The 26,954-nt window shown below is 40.6% G+C and overlaps 1 protein-coding gene across 1 annotated transcript in view; it reads left to right on the top strand.

Annotated features, from left to right (window-relative positions):
* ephb2b (eph receptor B2b) overlaps positions 1–26,954 on the top strand; it is a 130,212-nt gene that overhangs the window by 93,328 nt on the left and 9,930 nt on the right. Inside the window, exons 5-11 of the mRNA XM_073468127.1 lie at positions 694–1,029; positions 15,948–16,072; positions 18,050–18,212; positions 20,677–20,785; positions 22,902–22,969; positions 24,559–24,681; positions 24,842–25,089. Of these exons, the coding sequence (XP_073324228.1) occupies positions 694–1,029; positions 15,948–16,072; positions 18,050–18,212; positions 20,677–20,785; positions 22,902–22,969; positions 24,559–24,681; positions 24,842–25,089 (1,172 nt within the window). The remainder of the gene's footprint in view (positions 1–693; positions 1,030–15,947; positions 16,073–18,049; positions 18,213–20,676; positions 20,786–22,901; positions 22,970–24,558; positions 24,682–24,841; positions 25,090–26,954) is intronic.

Raw genomic sequence — 26,954 nt, 5'->3', positions numbered from 1 at the left:
TTAACAACCTGCAACTAAACTGTTTATGGTTTACTCTCACTGCTCTCATCAGCCTTGTTTACAGCTTCAGGCTGCTGTTACTAAATTGGAGCTATGATAAATCCACAGTACTGTACCTGCCCAGCACCACCAGGCAGACAGAGTCAGCTGGTGACTAGATAGTGAACAGTGGGGAGCATTTAGCAGCTAATAGCAGCATTATATTTCCCCAAAGAGTTCATGGAGACCAAAAACAGAGCTAAAAGAAGAGTGAATATGAGACTTAGAAGGACGAGTTCCCATTATAATAATAATAACAACAATAACAATAACAATAATAATAATAATAATAGTAATAATGACAATAATGTTTGTCCGTACTGCTGGATGTGTAAATAGTTGTTTACAGGTTGTTTTCACTTTTGATAAGAGGTAAAAAAATATTTCAGTACACATTTAAAAACCTGGGAAAACTTTCAGTGCAATTTGGTGGAAAGCCAGCCTAAGGACTAAATAAGTTTTTTTGTGATTGTTGTTGCAGATCCTGATCGACTAGTGCCATCAAATGGCTGTCTTATTGCATCAAACTTTATGTACTTGTTTCTGGAAATCAACTGACAGAACAATAAGATCAAACAGCTTATTTCTCAAAATATCTATGCATTGCTTTAATCACTCAAAGGCTAACTACAGACTGTCTCTTGTGTTTTGCAGCCGTCCCTTCAGCTCCACAGACTGTCATCTCCAGCGTGAATGAAACCTCTGTCATGCTGGAGTGGATGCCTCCTCGGGATTCGGGGGGCCGCGAGGACGTGGTCTTCAACATCATCTGCAAAAGCTGCGGCGGAGGCCGGGGAGGCTGCACTCGCTGCGGGGACAACGTTCAGTTCTTGCCCCGTCAGCTGGGCCTGACAGAGTCCCGGGTCTACATCAGTGACCTGTTGGCCCACACGCAGTACACGTTCGAGGTGCAGGCTGTCAACGGGGTGTCAGATCAGAGCCCCTACTCCCCTCAGTACGCCTCAGTCAACATTACCACTAACCAGGCTGGTAAGTGGGCCCATCTGTCTTTTTCTACACTTTATATTCCCTGTGTGGTTTCCTCTTCTCTTCTCTTCTCTTCTCTTCTCTTCTCTTCTCTTCTCTTCTCTTCTCTTCTCTTCTCTTCTCTTCTCTTCTCTTCTCTTCTCTTCCACGTCTATTTCTGTGCTGCTCCTTTGTCCCCCTGTACAGTACCTCTTCATCACACTCGTTCCTCTACAAGCACATAATGCACTGTACATAGACCTCCACTAAGTAAGTTTCTTCCCTCTCCTGTATGGTGATGTATGCAGATTAAGAGCTCTAAAATGGGGAGGAGAGTGCCGTTGATGGTGTGACAGACAGAATGTGATGGCCTGTTGGTCTTTACACTGTGACCTCATCATCGTGTTTTTCAGACTGTGGAGTTGAGAGCAGGCTGCTGTCTCTCCACTTCATCTACTGTTCAGTGATTACAGCCATATTTTCATCCACCCACTTGATTGTAGTGTTAGATTAAAAAAAAAATTAAAAAACGCACTTTTTGTGTAGTATATACTGTAGTTATACAGCTATATACACGCTGTATGCTCTGAGGCCTAATGAAAAACATGTTGGTGACTGGGGTAACTTTTTTAATCTGTACGATCTTCTAGAAATATACCTCAAAATCTCCTTCAATCTCCTCTGCAACTCTTGGAGGTTTGCATGCCTTCCACTCTGTGGTTTGTGGTTGAAGTTGGCTGCATGTGTAATTATTTCACAGAGGGAGCAGCATTGATTTGCTCTTTAATTGTCTTTATGAAACGCATCATTTGGCGTGCCAAGGTTTTCTCCCCCGAGCACTGATGAGCAGGGGGATACAGGCCGGGCTTATCTTTGCACTGGCTTTGCATCCCATTAGCAGCATACGTAAGTGCCTGTCATCTCTCATCATCTGTCCGTCTGCACTCAGTGCAGTCTTCTATGACTGAGCTACCTAAAGCGCTTAGTTACTGCTGTTTTATTACAGCGGACATATTGGGTTTTGTTTAACTACACCCTCACTCTCTCATTACTTTCCTCTGGAATTCCCAGATGTCCAGATGCATGCATGGTAGTCGTCAAATAGGAACTGTATACAAGTTGGATGAAGACATTTAAGAGGTGATTTCTATGCGTAAATCTGACTTGTCGTAGCAAACTTCAGTGTTTACAGAAATCCGTTTCTGTAAACGCTCCATAAAGCAATACTGAAACTCTACGTCATGCTAAAATGGAGGCCTGTATTCAAACGGCGACCTCTTTTTATTGTCTGTTTTGATTTGAGTCACTGGTGTGGTGGGTTAATGAGGGCCTGTGAGTGCAGTTAAGCGTTGTAATGAGGCCCCTGCCCCACTCTTTCTCACTGGGCCACAATAAGTCTGCCACCCCAGCCCTTGGCTTCTCTGCTTCCCCTGCCGTGGGGTCCTGGCGGAAATTGGGGGGCTCTGCGCCCTCTCCACTGAAGTGCCCGTCACTTTGAATTAGGCAGCGAGGGCTCCCGTCAGAGGGAGCTGTGAAAAGAACTCAACTCTTGCTCGCCCCCACTCCACTCTCCCACCTTCCCCCATCACCCTGCAAAACCAGGCGCACCCCTGGGACACGGGCTTGTAGTTTTGCGGTGCTACGCTACAGGGCTGGGGTCACAGGCACCAGGAGTCCATAATTGCATCTGGTTTGTGAGGCTTGGAGGTTACATAAACATCATGTCACCCCTAATTACCTCAGGCAATTCTCTGCCTCCTTCTTACGCTGAGAATGAGAGCGTTAGATGGGGATAAACAAAACATATCCGTGCATAATACAGATATGTGTGTGTCAGTCAGTCTCTTAGTAGGCCTGATTTGTGGCCAGAGACTGGAGCTTTCCATGAGAGCGACAAATAAATAAGTAAATGTAAGTGGCGTGAAAGTGTGTCTCATTTCTTGTGTGGATAACTGCCGTCCTCAGCTAGGACTTGTTGGTGCGAAGGGTGGAGGCAGGGGAGGAGAGTGGTGTAAGATGTGAGCGAAACTTCTCACTCACCATCCCCAATCAAGCACCCACCACACTCTATTACCCACAGGGCTTATCCTCCCACTCTGTAGGTGGTTGGCGACAGTTCCTTCGCGATAAAGGACGTGATTGCCCTGGAAAGTGCGGCGCTTGATTACACACTGTAATGCCACACAAAAGGAGATGGCGTGCTGAATGGCATTTGAGCCCGTTTTATAAGCATATGACTAATTCCCCCAAACTTGCATTGTGTAGAATACGCTAAAGCCTCGCAGCACCTCCCAGCCTTTTTATAATAATGACTCACAAGTAAGCCATCTATTCTGACTTTGCTCTGTCTATAAAATGTTGCTCTTTGCATGGCATTCGGAGAGCGGAGGGACTGAGACAGTCACAAATCGGATGCTGTTTCTAAGCTGCTGAGGGTGAAAACCAGTGTGTCTAGGTGTTACAATGATTTAACTGGATCTGACAGGTGAGAGAGGGGTGACACCAGACCAGTCTGACACGTAGGGTAACACCATGTGGAGATGGGTCAGATTTAAATGTATTAATGCACTGATGCATTACAAACATCTATGTTAAACATTTGGTATAAAATATTCTTGCTTTGAGCGGCTTTATCGTGTTCCTTACTTCAAAACTTATACATAGCATTTGAAAATACTGAAAATAAGTTAAACTCTCATTGAAAATTAATAAGCTGATCGCACCCCAAAGCTTTAACTTGTTTTAAGGTCAAGAGTTACGACTTAAACAGTCAAAATGACTGGATATTTTAATGCATTTCATTGTATACTTTGCCTTTTTCCCTAACGTTATCATATTTTTTTGTGTTCAGTCATTATTTCACTCCATTGTTTCAGTTCAAATGTTAACTTATAAGTCAGGTTTTACGAATAAGAGAACCCAGGCTTGTTTCAGTTGTGCAGTTTTATTAGAAAATGTTAGACAGGGAACCATTAATGTGGTGATGTATTGTGTTTTTCTGGCTATGCTCTGTTTGTGATCTTCTGCTGAGTCAGAAAGAGTGAAAACAGGTGTGCATCGTTAGGCCCTCTAAGCAGTGAGTGACTTCACTGACAAGTAAACTTTTCCTTAATGCTTAGCCGTCTTCATTCCCTTTTCACTACTAAAGAAAATCTGCTGCACTGAACGTATAGAGTCACTACATTAATTCTTTACAGCTTACAAAGTGCTGGTAAGATGACCAGTACTAGGTGACTGGTGAGTGATACATTCAGTACGATATGAAGGGAAAATTGTTGCTGAAACCACCGTGAAGTTTAATCAAATTGTTTTGACAGCTAAGAGGCAGTATGTGATTTTGTCCTAATCGACTTCACAGTACCACATCCTGCTATTTTGTCTTCACGCAGTCTGAGACACATGGCTGCATAGACAGGCTACAAACACAGACAAGGAGATTTATGCATCCAAAAATTGCAGACATTCATAAATCCATTGCTACGTTTTCCTATAACTACCGCCTAGTTTCAAACTATTGATTTACTAAATCAGGCTTCACCATTACAACATAAGTAATATCTTAGCTAGTAAAAACAGTAATTACCTCAACCAAGCCGTGTCTGTTTTGAATGTCGGTTGGTTGGTTTGTCAGCAGGATTACACAAAAACTAAATGGATTTCCACGAAACTTGGATTGAGGATTGGTGCCGGCCCAGAATAGACCCCATTAACTTTTGGTGTGGAATGGAGGGCTTGTTGGGCCTTGGCGGACTTATGGGCACGACTGAGTGCCCTTCTAGTTTGTAAATAGAAACATCTATAACACTGTCTAATCAAGAGCAATGAAATATGTAAACAGAAGGTTGCTGTAGCGTTACAGTTATATAGGCATAAATGATTTATTTTGGAAAGGTCTTGCTTTGTTTTATTTATGTCTGCCTTAATGCCTAAATATGTCGACTGTGGTCCACATTATCTATTTTATTCTTCACGAAAGTGGTCATACTGTGTATTAGCAACTTGAGTTTTGTCACTTGATTCAGTTAGCTATGTAACAGTTAAAGCTGACAGTTACAGGGTGTAAATATTTAGAAACATGTACTGTAATCTCTGCATAAGAGCGTATTTGTGAGGAGCAATCCATTTTAATTTTGTCATGCATAAATCCACTTAGTAAATACTTATGTTAAAATTGCCCAATGTCTGGACTAACAAACGGCTCGCGGTTGGCATGTCCAAGTATGTATTTCAGCTTTCAATAATATTTAGATGACACGGTTCTGATAAAGAGCTGCTTGGGAAGTTGTAGTCATCACTATATTTCATCCGTGTGTGAGTCTACACTTACTGTATACAATACAGACGAGACTGTATTTTTATACTTTAAATTATGAAGACACAAACAGATAATTGTTATCTCATTTTTGCTAGCTTACTGTACAGATGCTGTATCATCAATTTCAGTGCATCGAAGAGAGATTATCGCCTACCTGAATGCAAACCATCAGTATTCTGCCAGAGAATTCAGCAGTGCACAGCAGATAAACTAGATCTCCATATACCCGGTGTGTGTGCCATATTGCAGTCTATAGAGGTTGGGTGTATTAGATTCCAGAGGACATATTTGTTTAGGTATTTCATTAACTCAAGGTGAGCTGTGGCGTCTGCTGCTGATGCTATTGAGAAGCAGAGGGGCTGAATTGGTTTCTTATCAGGTGAACTGGCTGATTGTGGAAGTGAACCACATTATTCAGAGGGTGGGGGGGTGTAATCGGGCGCAGCCTTTTCATATGGTCTGGGGAAGATTTATGACTTAATTATTGTCCAAATTGCCCAGGTCCACTGTAACCAGGCTACCAGGGACTTTGCTGCTCCACTGGGCCGTGGTGTGAAAAGCACTGGTGCAGAGCCAGGTGGGACTGCCAGAATGTGTCCATACAGCAGCCAGCCAAGTGTGGCTACTACACTGTTGACTTTGGGACATTGTCACCAGTTCAAAAAAGTACAGTCCAATGGCACATTCATGGCAATGACATGGCTTCCTAGTTGATTATCTGCCTTTATCTAATGCAGAGTAATTTTAAACGATATGAAAGGAACCAGAATCCAGCTCACTGATGCACAAAAAAGACATCCTAATATTATTTATTTACTACTGCTAGTTATGTTTAAACAGTTTAATAAAATGTAGCTATCATACATCCTTATGTAGATGCAGTTCTGGTAAGTTAAAGACCAAGACATCCACTTAAAACAGATAAGTCATTAAATGTATGATTTTAGCTGTAAGAAAATATACTTTTCAATCACTTTTACAAGAATACAGTAATAAAAGCTAATTCAGGCTGCTGTATTTTCTGCAAAATTCAGCTCTAAATACACAAGAGCATTGGAGAGATGCAGGCTGAAAGATAAAGAGGCTGAGAGATGGAGAGTCAGACAGGGACCACCAGTATACATGGTGTGCAGTGTGACAGTGACAGAAGGTGTTAAGAACGGCACATATGGTGGGTGCCAGTGTAGGTCAGCCAGGCAGACAGACAGGAGGCCTCAGCGTGCACCTGGAGCTCAGTACTGACAGAGCCCAGAGACAAGGCTGCTCTGGTCGTCAGCCAGCAAGCCACACATACACCGCATTCATGCTACTGTCGATTCCGAGCAACCTGTTTACAAAGACAGATTCAGACAAGCACTACAGCAGAGCGAGTGAGATTAGCTTAGCGATAAAGTGTGTGTTAAGCAGCCTGCAGGGTAGTGGGACAGTGAGCTTCATCTGATGACTTTAAATAACCTGCGCATGCAGTATGAATTTGATTATGACTCCCCAGAAGGGAATTAGCACACGGATTGTCGAAATTAGTTAACTAATTGATCATGTTCATAAATCATTCAGTAGCCATGTGTTTTTTATGGTTACATTATATGGATCTCTTCCTTCAGGATGTGATCAGTCTGTGCAGGGAGGAGAGGAGTAGAGTGTGCACATCGCATGCATATAAATCTGGGTTAAAAGGCCAAGATCTTTTGGCCCAGTGGGCTGTAAAAGTGAACATAATGTGAGTATACAATTAATTATTGTTGAGTGCATTTAGCTGTGTACTGTGCTTGAATAATTGACTGTACTTTAATGCAGTCATTTATTTACTTTTTACACACAAGAGCACAGTGATGGTGATAATTAAAAAGAGATAATAAATAAAGAGGATGAAGCAAAAAGGGGCCACGACCCAATCAGCACAGGGTTTTTGAATTTATTAATTTTTATATAAACTTTATGGAGTTATCTTCAGCAATTAAGAAAATTGGTCTGTGATAAACACAATGGCACCCACCTCGCTCTCTTATTCTTTCTCTCCCTCTCACTGCCAAACACACTCTAAAGTTCCTGTGCTGACATACAGATGAAGTATCCCTTTTAGGGTGGATGCAAAACAGAGTCGTTATTGTCTGAGCGACTGTCTGGAGTTCCTGGTTTAAACACGATGAGCTGCTTCCCCCGTGCTCCTACTCAAATGTCACTAATGCCTCTCATTTTTTAATGCAGCCTCGATTCACTCACACAGATCACCCTGATCATGCGATCTGCATCCACCATCATCCCCTCGAAGGTTTTATGTGTAAATTGGGGTCAGGAACTTTATAAGCGGAGATGATCTTTTATAATCCTTACTATTGTGTGCCACTCATTGCAGCAGCCTCATGCTGGGTATATAAGCATGACTTCGACGTTAAGCCAAAAATCATTGCTGTGCATTGACATACAACAGGAGCAGATGGGCTATATAAGATTTCCACGTCCTGTTTATGTTGGAAAAATGTTACTTTGGAGCTGCTGTAGTATTTCAAGTAGTGGAAGCAGTGTGACTGTCTGCCTCCTTGATGTGATTTGAAGATTAATCAGGACATTGCTTAATGTAATAGTCAAAAATTAGACTTGTTCTTCCACATTTCTCAGGAGGTCTCCATTTAGGAGCAACTCAAACTAGCTACTCATGTTAGAAGATTTCAAATGTACTTTTATCTAGAGTGGCACTCAGTGGAGCGCATACCTCAGCCAAGGACCAATATTCCCCAACAATTCAATCAAGCCCAGTCCAATATCAATATCTAATTTTAAACCACCCCAAACTGCTTAATTATAATTGCATAATTTAAGCTCACCAGATGTAGGATCTGCATAAAAATACATCAATTTTTTTAAAATCAAGATCGATGTACTATTCCCTGAGAAATTAATGAAAATGTCAAAAATCGCCCCATCTCACAATGTTAAAGAATGTGAGGAAAAATATCTGGATCTGTGTCTTTATCCAGATCCGCACCAAAAGTTAATAGGGTTAATAGGGATCCATCCTCCATCCGTAGTGTGGATATCAGTTCAGTTGTTTTTGTGTAATCCTGCTGACAGACCAACTAACCAATAAACCAACAATTGGACTTGTTGCTCCACATCTCTCAGGGGGTCTCCATTTTGAGGCAACTCACACCAGTTTTCCATATTAGAAGATTTCAGATGTACTTTCACAGATTTACTTTTCAGTATTAGACTCCAAGATACACCAGTTCATGAATTGCACTTTTATGTATGTAGTAGCAGATATTCCTCTTAATTTTTTCGTGTTTTCATGGACTGTATCATGTCAAGCCTCATAACACCTTTTTCAAACAGCTATTCAGCTCTGTTATTCACATGTCAGCATTTTGGTTTTTGCTTTCCCAACAGAGCCATTAACTCGATAAAACAAAATGTTTGTGCATGCCACTAACCAAGTCGGAGAAAAAGAAGGCTGGAGCCCACGCTCGCCTTTCCAACATTGTAGAATATTGACATGCATTCTGTGGTTTGTGGAGTTTTTGAGTTTTTCTCCTTGCAGATGCCAGTTTGGAAGTTTTTTAAATGCAGAAAAACAGCTTGCTGATTAAACAGAGTCCAATTTCTCCCAGAGCTGTGCGATTTAAAAACCCTCATTCCACATCCCTGTGGCAGACAGCTCAAACATTGTGTCTGTTCAGCCCAAATTCACCCCAACAGACTAAAAGGACCACAGTGCATCTTAGAAACGACTCTTTAGGTCAAGTTTAGGTTCCTTAGAAACTATTTTCTAATAATTCAGGATGGCTTTTGGAGAATGTGCAACGTTTGTGAACCCTTTCAAAAACCATTAGGATTTGGTCCATATTGGACAATCACATTTTTGTTTGTTTAATTGACAACATTTTAAAAGATTTATAAAGTACAACATATTAGACTTTGTCAGGTATAAAATGACAACAGTGTTTTCACAACTTCATTCAATACGCTTTTCCTGCTTTAAGACCATCTTCCAAATTGAGGATGTTCAACATGCTGAACGTCACTTAACCCACTGAAGAACCATTTGTTTTTTATGGAAGTCCCTATATCATTAACAGCGACAGTAAAGAACTACAAAAACTAGTCAAAGCTCATTTAAAGCTCAAAGTAGCTCAAATACTGAGGATTGCGTTCAGCACCACCCACCGACATAGATCAGATAAAGAACCATACTTTTTTTGGTTGTATGACGTTCAGCTCAGTTGCTGCAAAAGAATCGTCTCTCATTTCCTGTGCAGCATTGTCTCCACACGTACTTATCCGGGTTTATCTCCTCCATCTCAAGATTTGCCGGCTTGGCTGCGATTTAAACCCTAACCTCTGCAAGTATCTGAAAACTCTTCAAGCTCCTGAAGAGCCTATTTTAGAATTAGCTTATGGTGTGTTTATATGAGTGTATTATGGTAGTCCCCAATCTTTTCCCGTGCAGATGGTTTAAAGCTTGATGAACTGAAATCTCACTTTTGTAGCTTTACTGCACTGGAAAATCTTTATAGATGTAAAACCCACAATCCTTTGCAGCTGGGGAAACAGGGCAAGCTGCCAGCACGCTAGAAGTACATGCAAATATGGGCCTCTCCCTTTAAGACAGCTCGATGCGCCGCTCATAAATGGACGGCAGTCGGAGAGAGTGGAGCAGTGGTAGCCTGTTTAGGAGGCTGCCTGCTGGAAGACCAGGTGGTTTGGGCCCTTTGGGAGGGACTGTACTGTGGGGAAACTGATTTTTACAATGAAAAGGAAAAGAGATTTACGAGCCCTGACCTGTTCTCGCTACCTCCCCCATTTTACCCAAATCATAGCTCTGCTCTTTGCACCAGAACGTCTAATCATATCAGAGCCACATGGATGTAGTAGACACATCAGGATGTTTGAAGGATGCAGATAAAAGGCCTTGAACATATTCTTTCTCAGAAGCGTATGATTCATGTGCCGGTAAATGTTGGAGGCTGTTCCATTTTTTTTCCTCGCCTGTTTGCAAAGAAAAAGAACTTAAGCAAAGGAGGATCAAATCACGATGGCGTCATCTCTTGCTGTCAATAAAATAAGTCAGCTGAAGGAAATAAAAGCCACTATTTTGGTTTTACACCCCTGCTCCTCCAAGCATGGTTCAATGTACAGTTTATGTGGATATCTTCAGGTCCTGGACCACTTGATACACCCTCAGTGGTAGTCTTTCCAACGAGTGTGTGTTGAACATGGGAACTCATGACTGAGCTCCCTCTGCTGCCGTCCATCCACAGTGGTCTCATCTCAGCAGCCGTGCCTAATAAAGATGCCCATCATGTTCTTAGGAGTTCTTAGTAATGAGGCTTAACAGTAAAAATGGGTATGGTCAAAAAGAGTAAAAGCCCACCTAAAGAGTGTAGTATAATAAAAGATAAGAGAGACATAAATTAATGGGATGGATGAAAGGCTCAGTTCTGTGTGTGTTAGCAGAAGCATGCCCCATTAAATCGGCTTGGATTTAAATGAGTGGAAATATCCCCGTAAACTCCATCTTTAATTGATTAGAGGAGTCACAAGGTGTTCAAACACAATGCTCAAACATCTCTTAGAGATGTTGAGCAAAACAGAGCCTTTGTATTCTGTGTTGTTGGGCCAAGGCCAGAGCGTCATGCTAGAATAGACTCCAAAGCACCATCTTTCATATCAGATCCCAGGCGCAGTAATGAAGTGGGGTCTGAAACCCAACTCTTTGACAACAGCTGGGGCCTCCCATCCTCTCACAATTAAGCAATGCAATATACAACCTTGAGACTTTAAATGGACCCAGGCACCAGCCTATTCACTATTTTGTGACTGATTATCTTTGAGTAGGGCTGAACAATTAATAGAAGTATAAAAATGAAATTGAAGTATGGCTAAAGAGCTGCAATTTGTTTGATGAGGATAAAGTTTGTCAAAACAAATGAATCATTGTGGAGCTACAGAGACGGCCTGGCCAATACAAATCATATTTTCCAGACATAAAGGAACATGCTTGCTTGGTACAGACTCCAGCCAAAATCAGATCATCATAATTTAATTATTTCAGCAAAAATGAAATTCAACAATTACCACTCCCACTACATTCATGACTCATACAGAGAGGCAAAGTCCCACTACTTCCATTGTGCCCCATAGGACCTTGTTTTGGGAAAAAAATTGAGAAGTAGTCAATGGCAAGAGACAAATACATTTTTGAGTCCCACATGTGATTTTTGTCAATTAAAAGATAATTTCTCAAATCAAGACAGTTGCACTTTGTCATAAAGATGGTAAAACACCATTTAGTCTTGCGTAAGACTGCTCAGTGAGCTACATCGTCACACCAACATGGCCGTCACCTTGGCAGAGAAAAATAATTTAAAAAGGTGAAAATCAGAGTAAATCTGGCCATATTGGCAGCTGCAGTGGTGTGAAAGGTGATGTAGTCAATGTTGGGAGCCAGCTAATATACGGGACCGACTCTACAAGGTTTCAGTCATGGGTTTTAGTGAACAATAAAAGAGACAACAGCATTTATATTTCATTTGTTTTATGACAAATTGTGACTTTCTTGAGTTTTGAATTGTCTCCATACATATTTTAAGACTTAAGGCCCGATGTTGGTCCACTGGAAGGGGATTGACTTTGCATCTCTTGCAATCACAATATCTCTGAAAATAATCACAATATGATTTATTTTTCCATATTGGCTAGCCCTCTTTGAGCTGTTTGCAGACTTGAATATATTTGGAGATTTTGAAAAATCAAACACAGTCTGTTTATATTTGACCTGGTGTTAAACACATCATGCTGAGTGTGTGGGTTGAGTAGTGTGTGTCTGAGCAACAGGGAAATTTAAAATGCCTTGTATGTAACATTAATAATCATCAGCGGTCGCTTTCCAAGCTTTGCTTTGGACATGAAAATGTTCTTGAGATTAATATATTTTATCTGCAGTGATGATTAGCAAAAGTTTCCCTCATGGCTTTGTCTCCTCTGTCCGGTCTCTCTCTCTCTTTCTCTCCCTCTGTGGTATATGGGAAAGTTAGAGACGTATTCATCAAGGCCATTTATATTTTCAATTCAGCCATCTAATTTAATTATATAAACTTACAATCCCTGTCTTTGTCATTATAACCGCTTCGTTAGTTTTAAGAACATGAATAGAGCATTCATCGAGACAACCCATAAATACAGTGAATCCACAGTGAAAGTGGAGCTTGCCCACTTTGAAGAAATTGATCTGACTTGACATGGTTTATGATGACTTGGCTTCCACTATATAACTGACTGGGAAACTTCCTTACATCTTTGTTTTTAATTTCTAATTGTCTTAAATGAGGTGCAATCCACATGATTTAAAAATAATTGTTGTAACAACAGAGAAAATGGCTTGAAACAACTAAAGCATGTATTTAGTGGCATAACTCAGTGACTGCTGTTGACACAATGAAAACCAAGTATTTACTCAGCCCTTTAAATTATAGATTAAGTCGGGGGGGGAAATAGTCTAGGTACACTTGAAGTTTCGGAGTACAATGGAGACTTGTAGATTCTGAGTACATGAATTAGATGTAGGAAAATGGTTTTCATATGTGGATCATTGCTGTAGGCCTTACTGCAATGAAACGTCGACTTGGCATACCGCTACATTCCTCAGTCAATTGGTGGAATGTCAGCTTAGCTTGAAATGCGTGTTCTGAATTGACTTGAAATACACAACACAGCTGGATTGCTGTTTTCTCTACAAGCCGAATGTTTCAACACTTTCTGTTTTTTTTACACAGTCGCACTAAAAAGTCACGTCTTCATTTAATTTAATCTGATACACCGAGCCTTATCGGTTCCTTGAGCTCAGACATGGCGACTGCCACCCCGCTGTCTGGAAGTTGTCCTTTAGCACAAGAAAACCACAGTGTTCTCCTCCAACAGCTTTTCATGTTGGCATGTGTCCATCCTTTGTACATGAATACATGAGCTGCCTTTGTTTCTCTGGCCCTGGATCAGGTTACTAGGCATGGCTGTGCCGTGTGTTTAATGGAAATGCTATGCAGGAAAAGGCCATGTGGCAGTCTTGACTATATGTACATCCGTAATGGGATACTCGTGAGTTCCCCTTAGAGTAACTGTTTGCCTTATTAGGCTGTCGTCTTGTGACTGCAAACAAACTAGCGAGTACAGTGAGATGGAGGAGATTCCTGCGACTGGTGTCCTGACTGGATACTGTATACATTATTGTACCTCCGGCTCCAGGAAAGGGGCATGATGCATGTACGCTGCAGAGTCACAGGCCATCGTGATGTAAGTGCTCTGCTGAGATGAAATACAGAACAGCTATTTATTATCTGCTGGCAGCAGCACATGAGGACATACTCAGTTCCCTTGACCATCACCGTTTATACGACACATCATAATTTGTTGCCTCAGATGGATGCTTCTGTTGGGGTCATAGGGCATACGAAGCAGGGCTGATTAGCTGATGAGAATGAGTAAGGTTATAAAAGACACTTTTTTATCATTGGCTCCACTCACTGTGGTCACCTACACACTATAATTTCGCCCCTACTTCAGGACAGTAGTTGCAACATGAGTACTTGATGCTACTGTAAGCATTTCTTTACATGAACAGCAAAATAAATATGATATACAGAAGATTTAAAAGCCACACACATGCAGCCCCAGAGTCTTAGATTATAGAGGCGTGTCAGTCGTAGTTTCCCAGTCAGTGGATTTTCCGTAGAGAACGCGTGCCGGTGGAGAGACTTCTCTCTTTATTGCCGGGACTCAGGGGAGCCACTGTGCTGCTGGCTGAGGGCTGCGTGTGTGTGCAGCACGGGCCTGTAGGGGATGAGCGTGGGGCTTGGTGTCCATAAATCTTGCCCAGCACCCCTCCCTCTCTAACTCCCCAACCCACCCTACCCTTTCACACATACAGAGAGGGCTCAGACGCAGAGGCCTACAGGCCTTTGCCAGGCTCCCCAGACAGAGCTTTTTATCTTCAGCTTCTCTTAGCTTTACACTGACCCACGGCACCCTGAACTAATCTTAATGGTTGTTGGAGGACTTGAGGTGATCACGCCCCTCTGACCTCATGGTTGTGCTAAGAATGTACAATGCACGACTATAGTAGGCCACCCATGATGGAACAAGCCATTAAGTCTACTACTGAGTCCTCACTTTGTGTTTGCTTGAAAATATGCAAATAAATCAAGCTATGGGGTGAAATTATTCTACTTTTTTCCAGTGTAAAAATATTGCTTTAAGGAAATGCATGACTAATATAGTGACTCCAGCTTTGCCAGATTTTTCAGAAGAAAAAAAATCCCAAAACAAGCAAATGTTTTGCGTTAAATGACGGATATAGTATTTAACATAAACCTACCACCCATACTGTATGATGAAGCTACATAAAAAGTCAACCTGTCCAACTGGGATCACTGGCCATGAAACTTTTGGGGAATTTGCAGGATTCTCTAAGGGAGGGAGGATATTTTACAGTCCAAGCATCTTTGACTGCATTATAATTTCTAAAAATACGTTTTCATATCGGCGCATATCGGACAACATATACGCCAACACCGATATATCTACGTCTGATATATCGATCGGGCTCTAGATTTTAATTTAATCCTCCTTTGTCACGAGACCTACTTATTTCCTGTTCATGTCAGAATGCTTTAAAAATCAACTGGTAGTGAATTTAATAAGGTAATCCATCACAGTCAGCAGTCTCCTACCTTGTTTTTTGTGAAGTTGCATTATCAGTGAGAGGTAGAGCAGTTGCTGGGAGCAGCTGGTGGTGTTTTTTCGGATGCTGCAAACTTCAAATGGATAATAATTATCTGCCAAATTATCTTACTAATGAGCTCTTTTAATGCCTCGGATGTTTAATCTAGAAGGCAAACAAGCAAAAAAGTGTGTGTGCAAAAAGTTAACTTTAACTCTGTTTGTCAGAGGGTGATTTGGTAATCTTTGTGTTCCCCTACCGATATAAAGGAAGCTTAGAAACATTTGAATGTTGACTCTCATACTCCTCTGAGATGGACAAGGAACAAATGTTTGCCTGGAAGGTAAAAACAAAACAAAAAAGACAATTACATCGGAAAATATTGTTGTCAGTTAGTAGAAATTTAAAACACATGCAATATTTTGCATGGAAACGCACTGCTATGGGCCTTTAAGCTCTCATCAACGAGGAAATATGCATAAACTAAATAAGATTTGAATGCGGGGGACTAAAATGCTTCACAAAAGGATGTTTGTGAGTCTTGTGATCGACGCTTGTTTAGTTTTTGTAGCCGACATTCTTATTTCATGTAATACATTGTGATCTTAAAAATGATTCATATGAAAAAGGTGGTCTATTATCAGCAGTATGACAAGTGCAAATTAGTTGACATTGGGAAGTCCCGTGAGGCAGCCTTTGTGGTTTAGCCAGTGCTGTGACATGCCAGCCTGCGATAACTGTCTACCCATGCGACTCTCTGAAAGGAGACTGCAGTACATTACTTAGATTTTACAGCATTACACCTTTGCAGAACCTGTGAGAGTAAAGATGCTGTAAAGTCCTCTGTGCGTGACTGTGAAATCGGTAGTGATTGATGTGCCGCACCCTTAACATACTGTCTCTGTCTCCTAACAGCTCCATCTACGGTATCTATAATGCACCAGGTCAGTCGTACTGTGGACAGCATCACCCTCTCCTGGTCCCAGCCTGACCAGCCTAATGGAGTCATCCTGGACTATGAGCTACAGTATTATGAAAAGGTATCACTCATGCAGCAACACATTCGTCCGCTGAGCCCTCACTGATCCAAATAAACACAAGTTCCACTTCCTTTTCTCCCTATACAGCTAAATAAATTAAACATTAATGGTAGAAACTTACTCTTGTTTTTGCTCTGCATTTAAATTCGACATTACAGCACATCCTGGGAGGCATTCAGACAGAGCCTCTGAACATTGCTTAGAACTTCTGCTCATTCTCTTTCAATTATAATCACGGTCAGTCACTGGGAAAGGAAACCACGCTCAGCCCTGCAGCAGGGCCGTTGGGGATTGATGCGCAGAGACTTGTGGTTGAAACAATGGCGCATTGGCTTCTGTAAAAATAGTATTGAAGGGGCAAGCTCCAACAGATCTGCATACTTTCTCACAAGAACACTCGCAGTCACATTTGTGCATTGATTCAAGCACGATGATCGCTATAATACATACAATCGCACATGTGTGCACGCGCACATATACACAGCATTTGTCGAGCTTTTGTCTACATGCTGAGCCGTTCCACTTTTGAGTATAATTCCCCGTCTCTGACACTGCTGGAGAGAGCTGTCAAAACAATTGTCCCGGCCCCTGCTGTGGCTCAGAAGTGCGCGCTGAGCAGTGGGTTGAAGGGAGCAGCTAAAAGAGTCTCAGCCTGCACTCTCAGACCTGTCAGCATTCTGGAGAGAAGGAGTATGGCAGCGAAACACAGCTCTGATCATCAGACGGCACGGCTCAGAAAAGCCGCCTGACCTGAAACTGCCACCAAATATACCTTCTTAACTGCAGCGACTCTTTCAACCCTGCTGCTTTATCAAACATTATGATATTTGTGGTGGCACATAACTCAGTTCTGTGGTGGTTAACTGTGGATGTTTGTTAGATAAATGTAGTGTTCAGTATTTTATATTCTGTACTGTTTCGGCTGTCAATGTTTCAGTTACAGTGCTTTAAAGATTTTTACAGCAAAACAGGACTTAATCTGTATGTGGTGTGCATTTTGTGCTCAGTACAGGGCGTTTGCAATATTATTCACCTATAGATGTCTTCATGTATTCCATCATTAATATTCACATTAAAATGGAAGAAAAATAACACATCCCAGTGTTAAAAGCAAAAATTCTGAGCTTTTCTTGAGATAATTTTGATGTCTTTTGAGGCCTTATGGGACAGTTCATCCCAAAATCAAAGATACATATTTTTCCATCTTACCTGTAGTGCTGTTTATCCATCCAGATTGTTTTGGTGTATTTTGCTGAGTTTTGGAGATATCAGCCGTATAGATGTCTGCCTGCACTCGATAATGATGGCACTTGCAACAGTAATGTATCTTTACAGAAATCATCAATCGGTTACTTGAGATAATCCATGGACCTTGTTATGAGCAGTTTTATGAAGAAACCATTTTCTTTCCAGACTGGCCAAAAATATCGGAGCGCAGAAGGAAACATGCATCTACTCATGGATTGTCGGCTAGCTAACTAAGCTAACCAAGCTAGTTAACATGACAGTTTACATATCCATGAGTAAATGCATGCTTCTCTGTGCACGGTGATACAGTTGAGGGATGTAGTTTGGCAGTCAGTAATAGTTCCTACATGAAACTTTATCTTTTTTAGGATTATCTTGAGTAATCCGGTCATGATTTCCGAAAAGAGACATGACTGTTGAGTTTTTTAAATGTATTTTCTTGGTGCTTTGAGCCCCATCTAGTTTCACTCTATACTATAAGAAAAGGAAGACATCTCAAAGACCGACATCTCCAAACTCTGTAACACACACCAAAACTATCTAGATGGATGCATAGCACTAAAGGTAAGACGAAAAATATGATTTTTTGATTTTGGGTGAACTCATTCGTTCCTGACTCCTCGATCTTAACCTAATATGTAATTTATTGCATTTCATAATTGTTAGCCTTTTCAGTTGCACTATAATTACTCATCTAACTAAGTTTAACATGTTGTTTTTCCATGCTAGGACCAATCAGAATATAACTCCAGCACCATCAGGAGCCAGACCAACACAGTGGTCATCCGTGGACTCAAGCCAGGAAGCATCTACGTGTTCCAGGTCCGGGCCCGCACCGTGGCTGGGTTTGGACGCTACAGTGGCAAACTGTACTTTCAGACCATGACTGAGGGTGAGAATTCAGCCAACGTTCACCAAAGCACGCAGGGCTGTTATCACCTCTCATGCGTGGCCCATCGACACACCATGTAGTATAATATGGATACAGACAGCTGCGGGAATGAAAGGGAATCATGCTGTGAAGTAAACAGTTCAAATTCTCCAAAAAACAGATTAGTGTGGCTCCAAAATTATATTCTTATGCTCATCATGTCTTTTTGAGTAATAGGAAGCATCCCGCACATAAAATTCATATAATTATTTCATTATTTATGTTTCTGCATTCAAGATTTTTTCCTTTATGTGGTACACAAATGCTTTCCATTAAAAGGAATGTCTTTTTGCCATTTGCCATCGTAAGCCTTGAAGTCAAAGATGAGGTCGGAGTTGTCTTATCTTACTGTGACACGACTGGGAGAAGAAGGAACATTCAGTAAACATCAGTCATGTAGGTTAATGTTAGAGCCAAGGCCTGGGTTTTCCCCGCTGAACATCTCATTTCCTTCAGCCTGCAGTGCCCAGGGCCATCATTAGCTTGAACTTTCATACAAACATCCTTGATGCTGCCACACGCACAGATCCCAGCACTAAAGATATATCAAAACTGACTCATAACTGTAAATATTGAGCAAACTGAGGGTATACAAGGCTCTTTGTTTTCAGTTTTTACCGAAAATCTTTTTCTAAGAAAAGTAGATTAGTTCTCAGTGATATTCATCTGGATTTTATGTCCTAAAAGTTTGTTTCCTGCTTCAGAAAGTAAAGTATATTATAATGTAAACACTGTAATTTTGTTTTGAATAAAGCTCTGAAAATGCAACAAAAAGTGAATAAAAATGAGCAGAAAGTGAAAATGAGTTTCTCTCAGACAGTAAAACAAGAAGATTAAACCCCTGTGTTTGCACTATAATTATATATTTCTAAATCTGAGTCAATATTTAAAATAAACACTAACAAATTCAGAAGTATTATTTTAATTACATTTGTTATGAATTGTTTTGCATGACTGTAGGGAAACAACATTAGCCTGAACTCCCATACAGACATCCTTGATGCTGCCACATGCTCAGATCCCAGTGCTAAAAATATTTCAAAACTGACTCATAACTGTAAATATTGAGCAAACTGAGGATATACAAGGCTCTTTGTTTTCAGTTTTTTACAGAAAAAACATTTGTTTCTCTTTTTTAAAGAAAAGCAGATCAGTTAGAAATGATTTTCACCTGGACTTTTATGTCCCCATGCGGCTCAAAAGTTGTTTTCTGCTGCAGAAGGAGACTTTATCATAGTTGCAATTCAACACTGTACTTAAGTGACAAGGAAAGCTCTGAAAATGATACAGAAAGTGAAAATCAGTTCCTCTCAGACAACAGAAAAAGAAGTTTAAACTATGGTGTTTGCACTATAAATTATATGCTTTAAATCTGAATAAATATTCAAAATAATCTTTTTTTTTTTTTAAGTTCTTTTGCCAATGCTACCTCAAAAATCCAACTGATCCTCTCTGGTCAGAGATGTGAGTCACTTCACTTTAATCCCCCTATTTAGCATTTATAAGCACTATAAAAACATAAATGGATAATAACATACTATAATTTTCTGTTTGATTCTGTTTATTGCAATACCTCTGACATGTGTGTTTCTGATCCAGTAGTGTAATTTTAATTACTTTTCTTTAAAATTAATTTCCGCATCTAGATAAAATAATTTCTTTCCTGATAAAAGGTCTGATCCCTTAATTCTGGGTTTCTGCAGATATGGATTCCTGATCCGACATCAGTGATATAAACAGAAGTGTTCATTAATGCATTTATCAACAAAACAACACATTAGTGGACGCCATTGTAAAAACAAATAATACATGATAATAAAGCAAAACACAGCCGAATCATATTAGAATAAAAAGTATATTATACATTAATATACACTGTCCTTATATCTGCTTACAACTACATTATAGTGTATTATTAATCATTTAATAAATACTGATACTGTGCTTATAAAGTGTTACCAACACAGCATCTACCAATTATTTATACTATCTGGAAGCATGGGACATCGAGGGGAACCCACCAACTCGTGTGTCTGGCTTAAATTGTGTCATTCGCAGTGCTCAAGAGAAGTGTCTGGCTCTGCCTCTGTGTGCCCATTCAGTAGCTGGATTCCTGCTCTTGGCTGCCTGATCAGTCTGGGTCTCACCCAAACATGCTCTCTCTGCTCACTTCACACGCTTTCTGCCAGATGATTTGTCCGTATCCACGGCATCTGAGCACATTCAGTGTGCTTTGGAAAATGGTCCATTGCAGCCAGTCAAGATGCCAAGATGCTCATTGGTTCATCCAGCCGTATGTCTGTCTGTCACCCATTGCTCCCTCCATATGCAGTGGCTCAGATGCCCGTCCATATGTTTCAGCTTGTGACTCCGTGTGTGTGTGCACATGGCCTTATGTTTATGTATGTGTTTCCTCTTTTTATAGAGGAATACAACACCAGTATTCAGGAGAAGCTACCGCTCATCATCGGCTCTGCAGCCGCAGGCTTGGTCTTTCTCATCGCTGTGGTCGTCATCATCATCGTGTGTAACCGGTGAGTCAGTCCTGTCCCAGTTCTTTTAAAACTGATCATCTGCACGAGCTGGCAAAGTGGACTTCTCCTTTTTAAGTTGTGCTTTTATTCAGTGATGCAGCATGAAGTCTGTTTGCTTTCACAATCGTATTCTTGTTTGACTAAGAGAAACAGAAAAACAGAGTCAGCTTTCTTGTATGTACACACATACTTTGCCAATGATTCTGATTCTGATTAAGAATCAAGATGTGAGCTGTAGAGATAAAACCCAGCAGGCTTCAAATATATTAATTCTTAATACATTCCAGTCTTTCAGCAGCAGAAATACTATATAAAAGTCAACATTGCTAACATTAAAGCTCTGTAGGTGCCTCTGCTCATTGTGTATCAAATGTTTGTAACTCTGCCAAGGTTAGGATTTCAGTTCCCACTGGGCCCACTCACATTAAAACTGTAGCTTAGATCCTCTAAAGTGTTTTGATTCACAGAAGAATGTACAAGAAGATTCTGCCCGTAGATATCCCCTAGTATTTTATTTCTTGGATGGGAGTTGGACTATTTTGCATATAGCAGTATTTCAACTTCTTGGATTATGACTGCTTAATGACACAGGTTGAGCACTGGATTGTGGGATAGTTTGTGAACATTGCCAGAAGAAAATGAAAGAGTGTATGATTGAGAGTCAAAGTCAGTCAAAGAGATAAAAAGGTTCTAATGCACTGTGATGGCCTGATAGCAGAACTTTAAAAGATATTTTAAACGTCTTTGTCAAGCTGTTGGCCTCTTAAAACGTAGCTGGCAGCAGCTCCAGCAGACAAATGATGTGCTCTTAAAACATGGTGGTGAAGGTAGTGTTGGATAAAAACTGTTCCCATCATGAAAAGGAGTGTGAAGTTAATATGAAAAAAGTAAAAACGAAAAATTTTCTTGTGGAAATTGGACTTTTCCTCACAAGACATATTACCTGCCTCGTACAGTCAAACTCATACAATTTGTTTTGACATTTAGCCAATACTCATACTGATATTAGGGAGTAAAAAAATACAGATATCGATATATCGTCCGATATACACATTATTTTGCAGTGATCCCCAAATGTAGTTAGGATATTATACGGTTTATTGATTAAAATGTCATCAGTACACAGAAACAGCAATCTTGACTGGGAATTTGATAATTATAAATCACCCCAAGCATCTTTTTTTCTCTGCAGTGCATATCAGATAATACCAATACTGATATATCTGTGATAGGCCAATAATAGACAACCAATGTAACGGTCAAGCTCTGGTAAATAATTGTCACTTGTTTATAATGATTCTGATTTAAAAGTATGATTTTTATTAGATTCATTTTAAATAATCTGGCATAACTGATCTAAATTTTGTTCCAATAAAGATTCAGATTCCTTCACTTTGGATATCTGCCAACATGGATTCCTGATACAATATTAATGCTCTTTTTTTTAAAATAAAAAATCTGTAAAAGTCAGTTTTTAACCCTTTTTCTGTTTATTTTAATGTAAATTAACTTGAGGCTAAGGACTGCTGTAGCACTAAAAACTGAGTCAGCACAAAAAACACTGAGTTTTATAATGACATTGACAAAGACGTCGTATTTAATGTGGATCAGTCACACCTGGTCGATGCCAGGTCTGTTTAATAAAGTCAATAACAACCCTAATACTTATGCAGATTGGATCAGTGCATCACTACTTTATATTGGATGTTTAAGCATTTTTTCCCTGGCTATGATGAAGTCATTTGTCCCATAGATCATTGTTTTATTTACTCTACTGTCCCACAATGCGTCACACAACCCATGTCATTCGCCCTTTTTAAATGAAAACCAGTGATATTTACATGCTCACCATGTTTACCTAACAGGGATTTAACTGTACTGTACTAGAAAGCAAAATAAAGATGAGTGTGTAGTGTGACTGAATGTTGGGCTGCCTTTTCCACTGCAGCAAAAAAACCAACTGCCAGCTCCTCTGTCTACAAAGGCCTGGCTCTGCATGTGATCTTAGCTGGTGTATCTTTAGTGTAGGTACACCTGGGGGTGTTTGATCTGTGTTTCTGCCCCTCCCCGCTTCCTCTCTTTGAACCGGAGCTAGAGTTCTTTGTCTTTTCCCCAGGAGGCGTGGCTTTGACAGGGCCGATTCAGAATACACAGACAAACTGCAGCATTACACCAGCGGCCACAGTGAGTAAACCACCACTCCACTCTGCCTCCTCCAGCACCACGCACACCTGTCTCCATGACAACCATCTCACACAGTCATCTCCATGGCTATCATCACACACCTGTCTCCATGGCTACCACCTTGCATGCTGGTGTCCTTGGCTACGGCCCAGCACACCACCGCTTCATCTACCCGTCCCCCCACTTGCGAGTAATCCTGCCTGTTGTTTGACTCTGGATTTAAACACGTCAAAACCTGTGTTGAAGTTTGTGTTGTGTGCATCAACACATTTCATAGTCAACTAAATCCATTGTAGTGGAAATGGGTCAGTCTTCACTCAACGTTTAAAGCTATTAGCATGCTAATGCAACATGAGTCATTTGCCATTGTTAAAAATTTCTAAAGACTTGGTGAATGATTAGAATTTCTCAATGACTTTCTCCCTTCATACAGTGCAGAAGCACAGAGCTTAAATGGCAATAATTCAGAAATAAATCTGGGAGAGAGAGAGAGCAGAGAAGTAATTTCACCATGGCTCTGTCTAAGATATTAAAGTTAATCCATCTTCCTGCTGCATGATTGGGAAAAAGCAGATCTTTTCCCTTCTTAAGTGTATGACCCCCATCTTAATTTGTTTATTTGATTGCGTAATTACCACCCGGCTTCATCCTTTTTATGTTAATTCCTCTCCAAAGGTAATAGCTTTCTCGATATAATCCGATCACGCTGTGCTAAGAAGTCCAGGTTGTGATTCAGGTATTCCACAGCAGTTAACAGCAGAAGCCACGTGTTCCCTGGGTGCATCGTGTCCTCTCACGCCAGTAACAGTTCAGACTTCTGCCCCTGTTATTGGTGGTCTCTGCCATCATATATGAGGGTGGTCTGTCAAACAGTGCTACAGCTTAGGAAGAGATTGTAGGGTTTTAGTAATGGGGGGTTTTGCCTGGTCAGATCCTCTCCATCTGTTCATCTCTGCAGCACGTTTCCTCAGCGTAGTGTGCCAGGTTTTGAGGCGGTGTGCATGCTCTTCTTGCTCTGCAGCAGCAGCCTAGACATGAGTTCAGTATCCATTCAAATAGCCTCAAGCCTGATGTGGAGGTGAGAGCCGAATAATCGGATTTAAAACTCGGGACACTTAAGTCCCTGAACACTTAAAGGCCACCTTAAGCCAATTTACCTGGCATCAGGGCTTAGGAGAGCCAATTTATTTCTTGGAGTGGAGCTGAGCGATCCTGATATAGGGTGCAGGTTCCTCTCCTGAGTGTTAATGGCACTATGACTCACCGGCGATGATACATATATATATTAACGTGCCTTATCACACCTAAGAAGACTGGCGGTACCATGTCCTTGCTGGCTGAAAAGCTGCACACAATAGCCATGAAGCACTAGTCATAACCACCATTTCTTACTCCACTACCACCTCCGTCTTTTAACCTTCAACGCCTGAATGTCATGCAAGAAATCACACACTTGCACGGGAATGTGAGTGTGAATGCAAAGTGAATTGATTGTGAATGTGCCTGAATGAATTTGACTGTCAAGCCTGCAGGAGTGTAAGCATGACCAGCAGAATCAAATATTATAGTGGCTCTTTCCTTTTTCCAAGTGACTCCAGGAATGAAGATTTATATTGATCCGTTCACATATGAGGACCCCAACGAGGCTGTGAGGGAGTTTGCCAAGGAGATTGATATATCCTGTGTGAAGATTGAACAGGTCATTGGTGCAGGTAATGGAAAATCTGACTGAAACGTGCATGGAATACAGCACTATAAAATAGGCTGGTTTTTAAGTTGATTTCCAAGTACAAGTGGATGCACAAAAGCAGCTTACTTTTACTTGCTCATAACACTGCGAACGTAATAGAACCACTTCTTTTTTTTCCACAGGAGAGTTTGGCGAGGTGTGCAGCGGTAACCTAAAGCTCCCTGGCAAAAGGGAGATGTTTGTGGCCATAAAAACTCTGAAGTCTGGCTACACTGAGAAGCAAAGGCGGGACTTCCTCAGCGAGGCCAGCATCATGGGGCAGTTCGACCATCCTAACGTCATTCACCTGGAGGGCGTGGTCACCAAGAGCAGTCCTGTTATGATCATCACTGAGTTCATGGAGAACGGATCTCTGGACTCCTTCCTCAGAGTAAGCAATCGGATGTTTGGTTTATTTTTAGTTGTTTCTGTGTTTTCTGTCAAAACATGCTATTGCTACTTTTTATAGTGCGGTTGAGATTTAATTTGTGATTATTTTATACCAATTCAATTTTATACCAATTCAATTACAGGCCTGTATTTGTGCTCTGCATATTATCAAACAGGAAATGCCCGGTATAATCACACACCTAATTGGTTTTCTTCAATCTGATAGTTTAAATTAATTAATTGGCTTGTCCTCCAGTGGCTCTTAATTTTAAAGCACTTAAACAGAGAAACATCAGCTTTAAAAGCAACATTATGTAACTGTTTAGGGTCAAAATAACAGCTTCAAAATCATCTTGTAATAGGGTGAATGGTGTCTCTTGCTGAGTTCTTTTGGAAAACTAATCAGTTTAGCTCACATTTATGAAAATATTACATTAGTGGTACATTAGTGCAGAAGCCCTAAATGGCCAAATGTGCAATTATATTTTTAATGCCATTATCCTGAGATCAGGAGTTAATTATTACGTTATCTCAATGAAGCAAAGATCGTTCTCACATGATAACAGATTAGTCCATGTCATTCTAAACTAACCCAATATCTCGAGATAACAAGCTCGTAATTATCCGTTATCATGAGAAAACAAAAGGTCCTTCCATCTTATCGCTTGTAACTTTATGTTTATTAGATCAGCGGTCCCATGACAGCACGCAAACATGGTATCCTGACAGCTGCAACTGATTTAAGATGAAAATTTCAGATTAATGAGTACCTGTTATTGATCAATGCGTAAGACTGCATTAGTCTTATGCATTTATATACATACTTTGTTAGGAATACTATTCAAACACCCACCAATGTGGGTAGTTTCTTTTCTTGTGACAACAAGAGGTTGTAGCCTACTGAACAGTCATGCATCTGCCACGAGTCGATCACTGTATGTACACAGAATTAACAATTAAAGCATTTTAGTTATTACATCCATCACAGACTAACACAGAGCTACATAGCATAAGGAAAACTCTAGCCAGCTACTCCTCGCTCTAAAAAGTGTGTGGAAACCAGCACTTCTTACATAAGCAGTGTGGATATGTAATGTTCCACTCTTATGAATCCCATAAAGTAGTTTACTCATGATAAATGATCTTGTTATCTCAGGACAATAATGTTTGTTATTCTGTGATAATGACATAAATAACTCATAATATTGAGAAAACAAATCAAATTTAACTTGTCATCACGGGAAAACAGAGGAAATAACATGTTTGATCCATGGCTTTTGAAGGTTTCCATTCATTAGACATCAATAATATTAAAATATAATCATAATATTTGAAATTAGTGTCGTATTTACTGGTAAAACTAGTTAACTGTATGGTAATAATGACAAACTGCTCCATCACATCTGACAATGTTTTGATATTAGGCTGACAATACCTACTGCTGCTGTTGACAGCTCTGCACTGTAACAGCTTGAGCTAACGTTAACGTGAGCTTCACGGACTGACGGGTCGAGCTGCATCACTGCTTTGAAACCCTCAGGTCTCAGCTCAAAGGCTTTTATTGTGGTAAGCTTTAAAAAAATGATGTGATGATCTTAAAAGTTTAATGGGAGTTCCTTACAACTCCATCCATCAGTGTCTGTTGTGCTCGACAACTGCAGAGCTACCTGCTAGCGGTCTGTCAGAAATTGAGGCGAGGCAATCGCCCAGTCAACCAAGCATAAATTATTAACCAGATAAAAGACAGGATGTGTTTTTGTTTTTTCTGCAACTCACTGACTTAAGGTTAACCAACTACAACTGAGTAAATGTACCACTGACAGTTAGCTGTTACCCATTATAGCCAGTGAAATCAACAGTGGTCAG

Source organism: Pagrus major, chromosome 6 (assembly GCF_040436345.1).
Source record: "Pagrus major chromosome 6, Pma_NU_1.0".
In the NCBI taxonomy this organism is placed as follows: Eukaryota; Metazoa; Chordata; class Actinopteri; order Spariformes; family Sparidae; genus Pagrus; species Pagrus major.
Note: the sequence above shows the minus strand (reverse complement) of the source record. Positions and strands in the feature narration are given on the sequence as shown.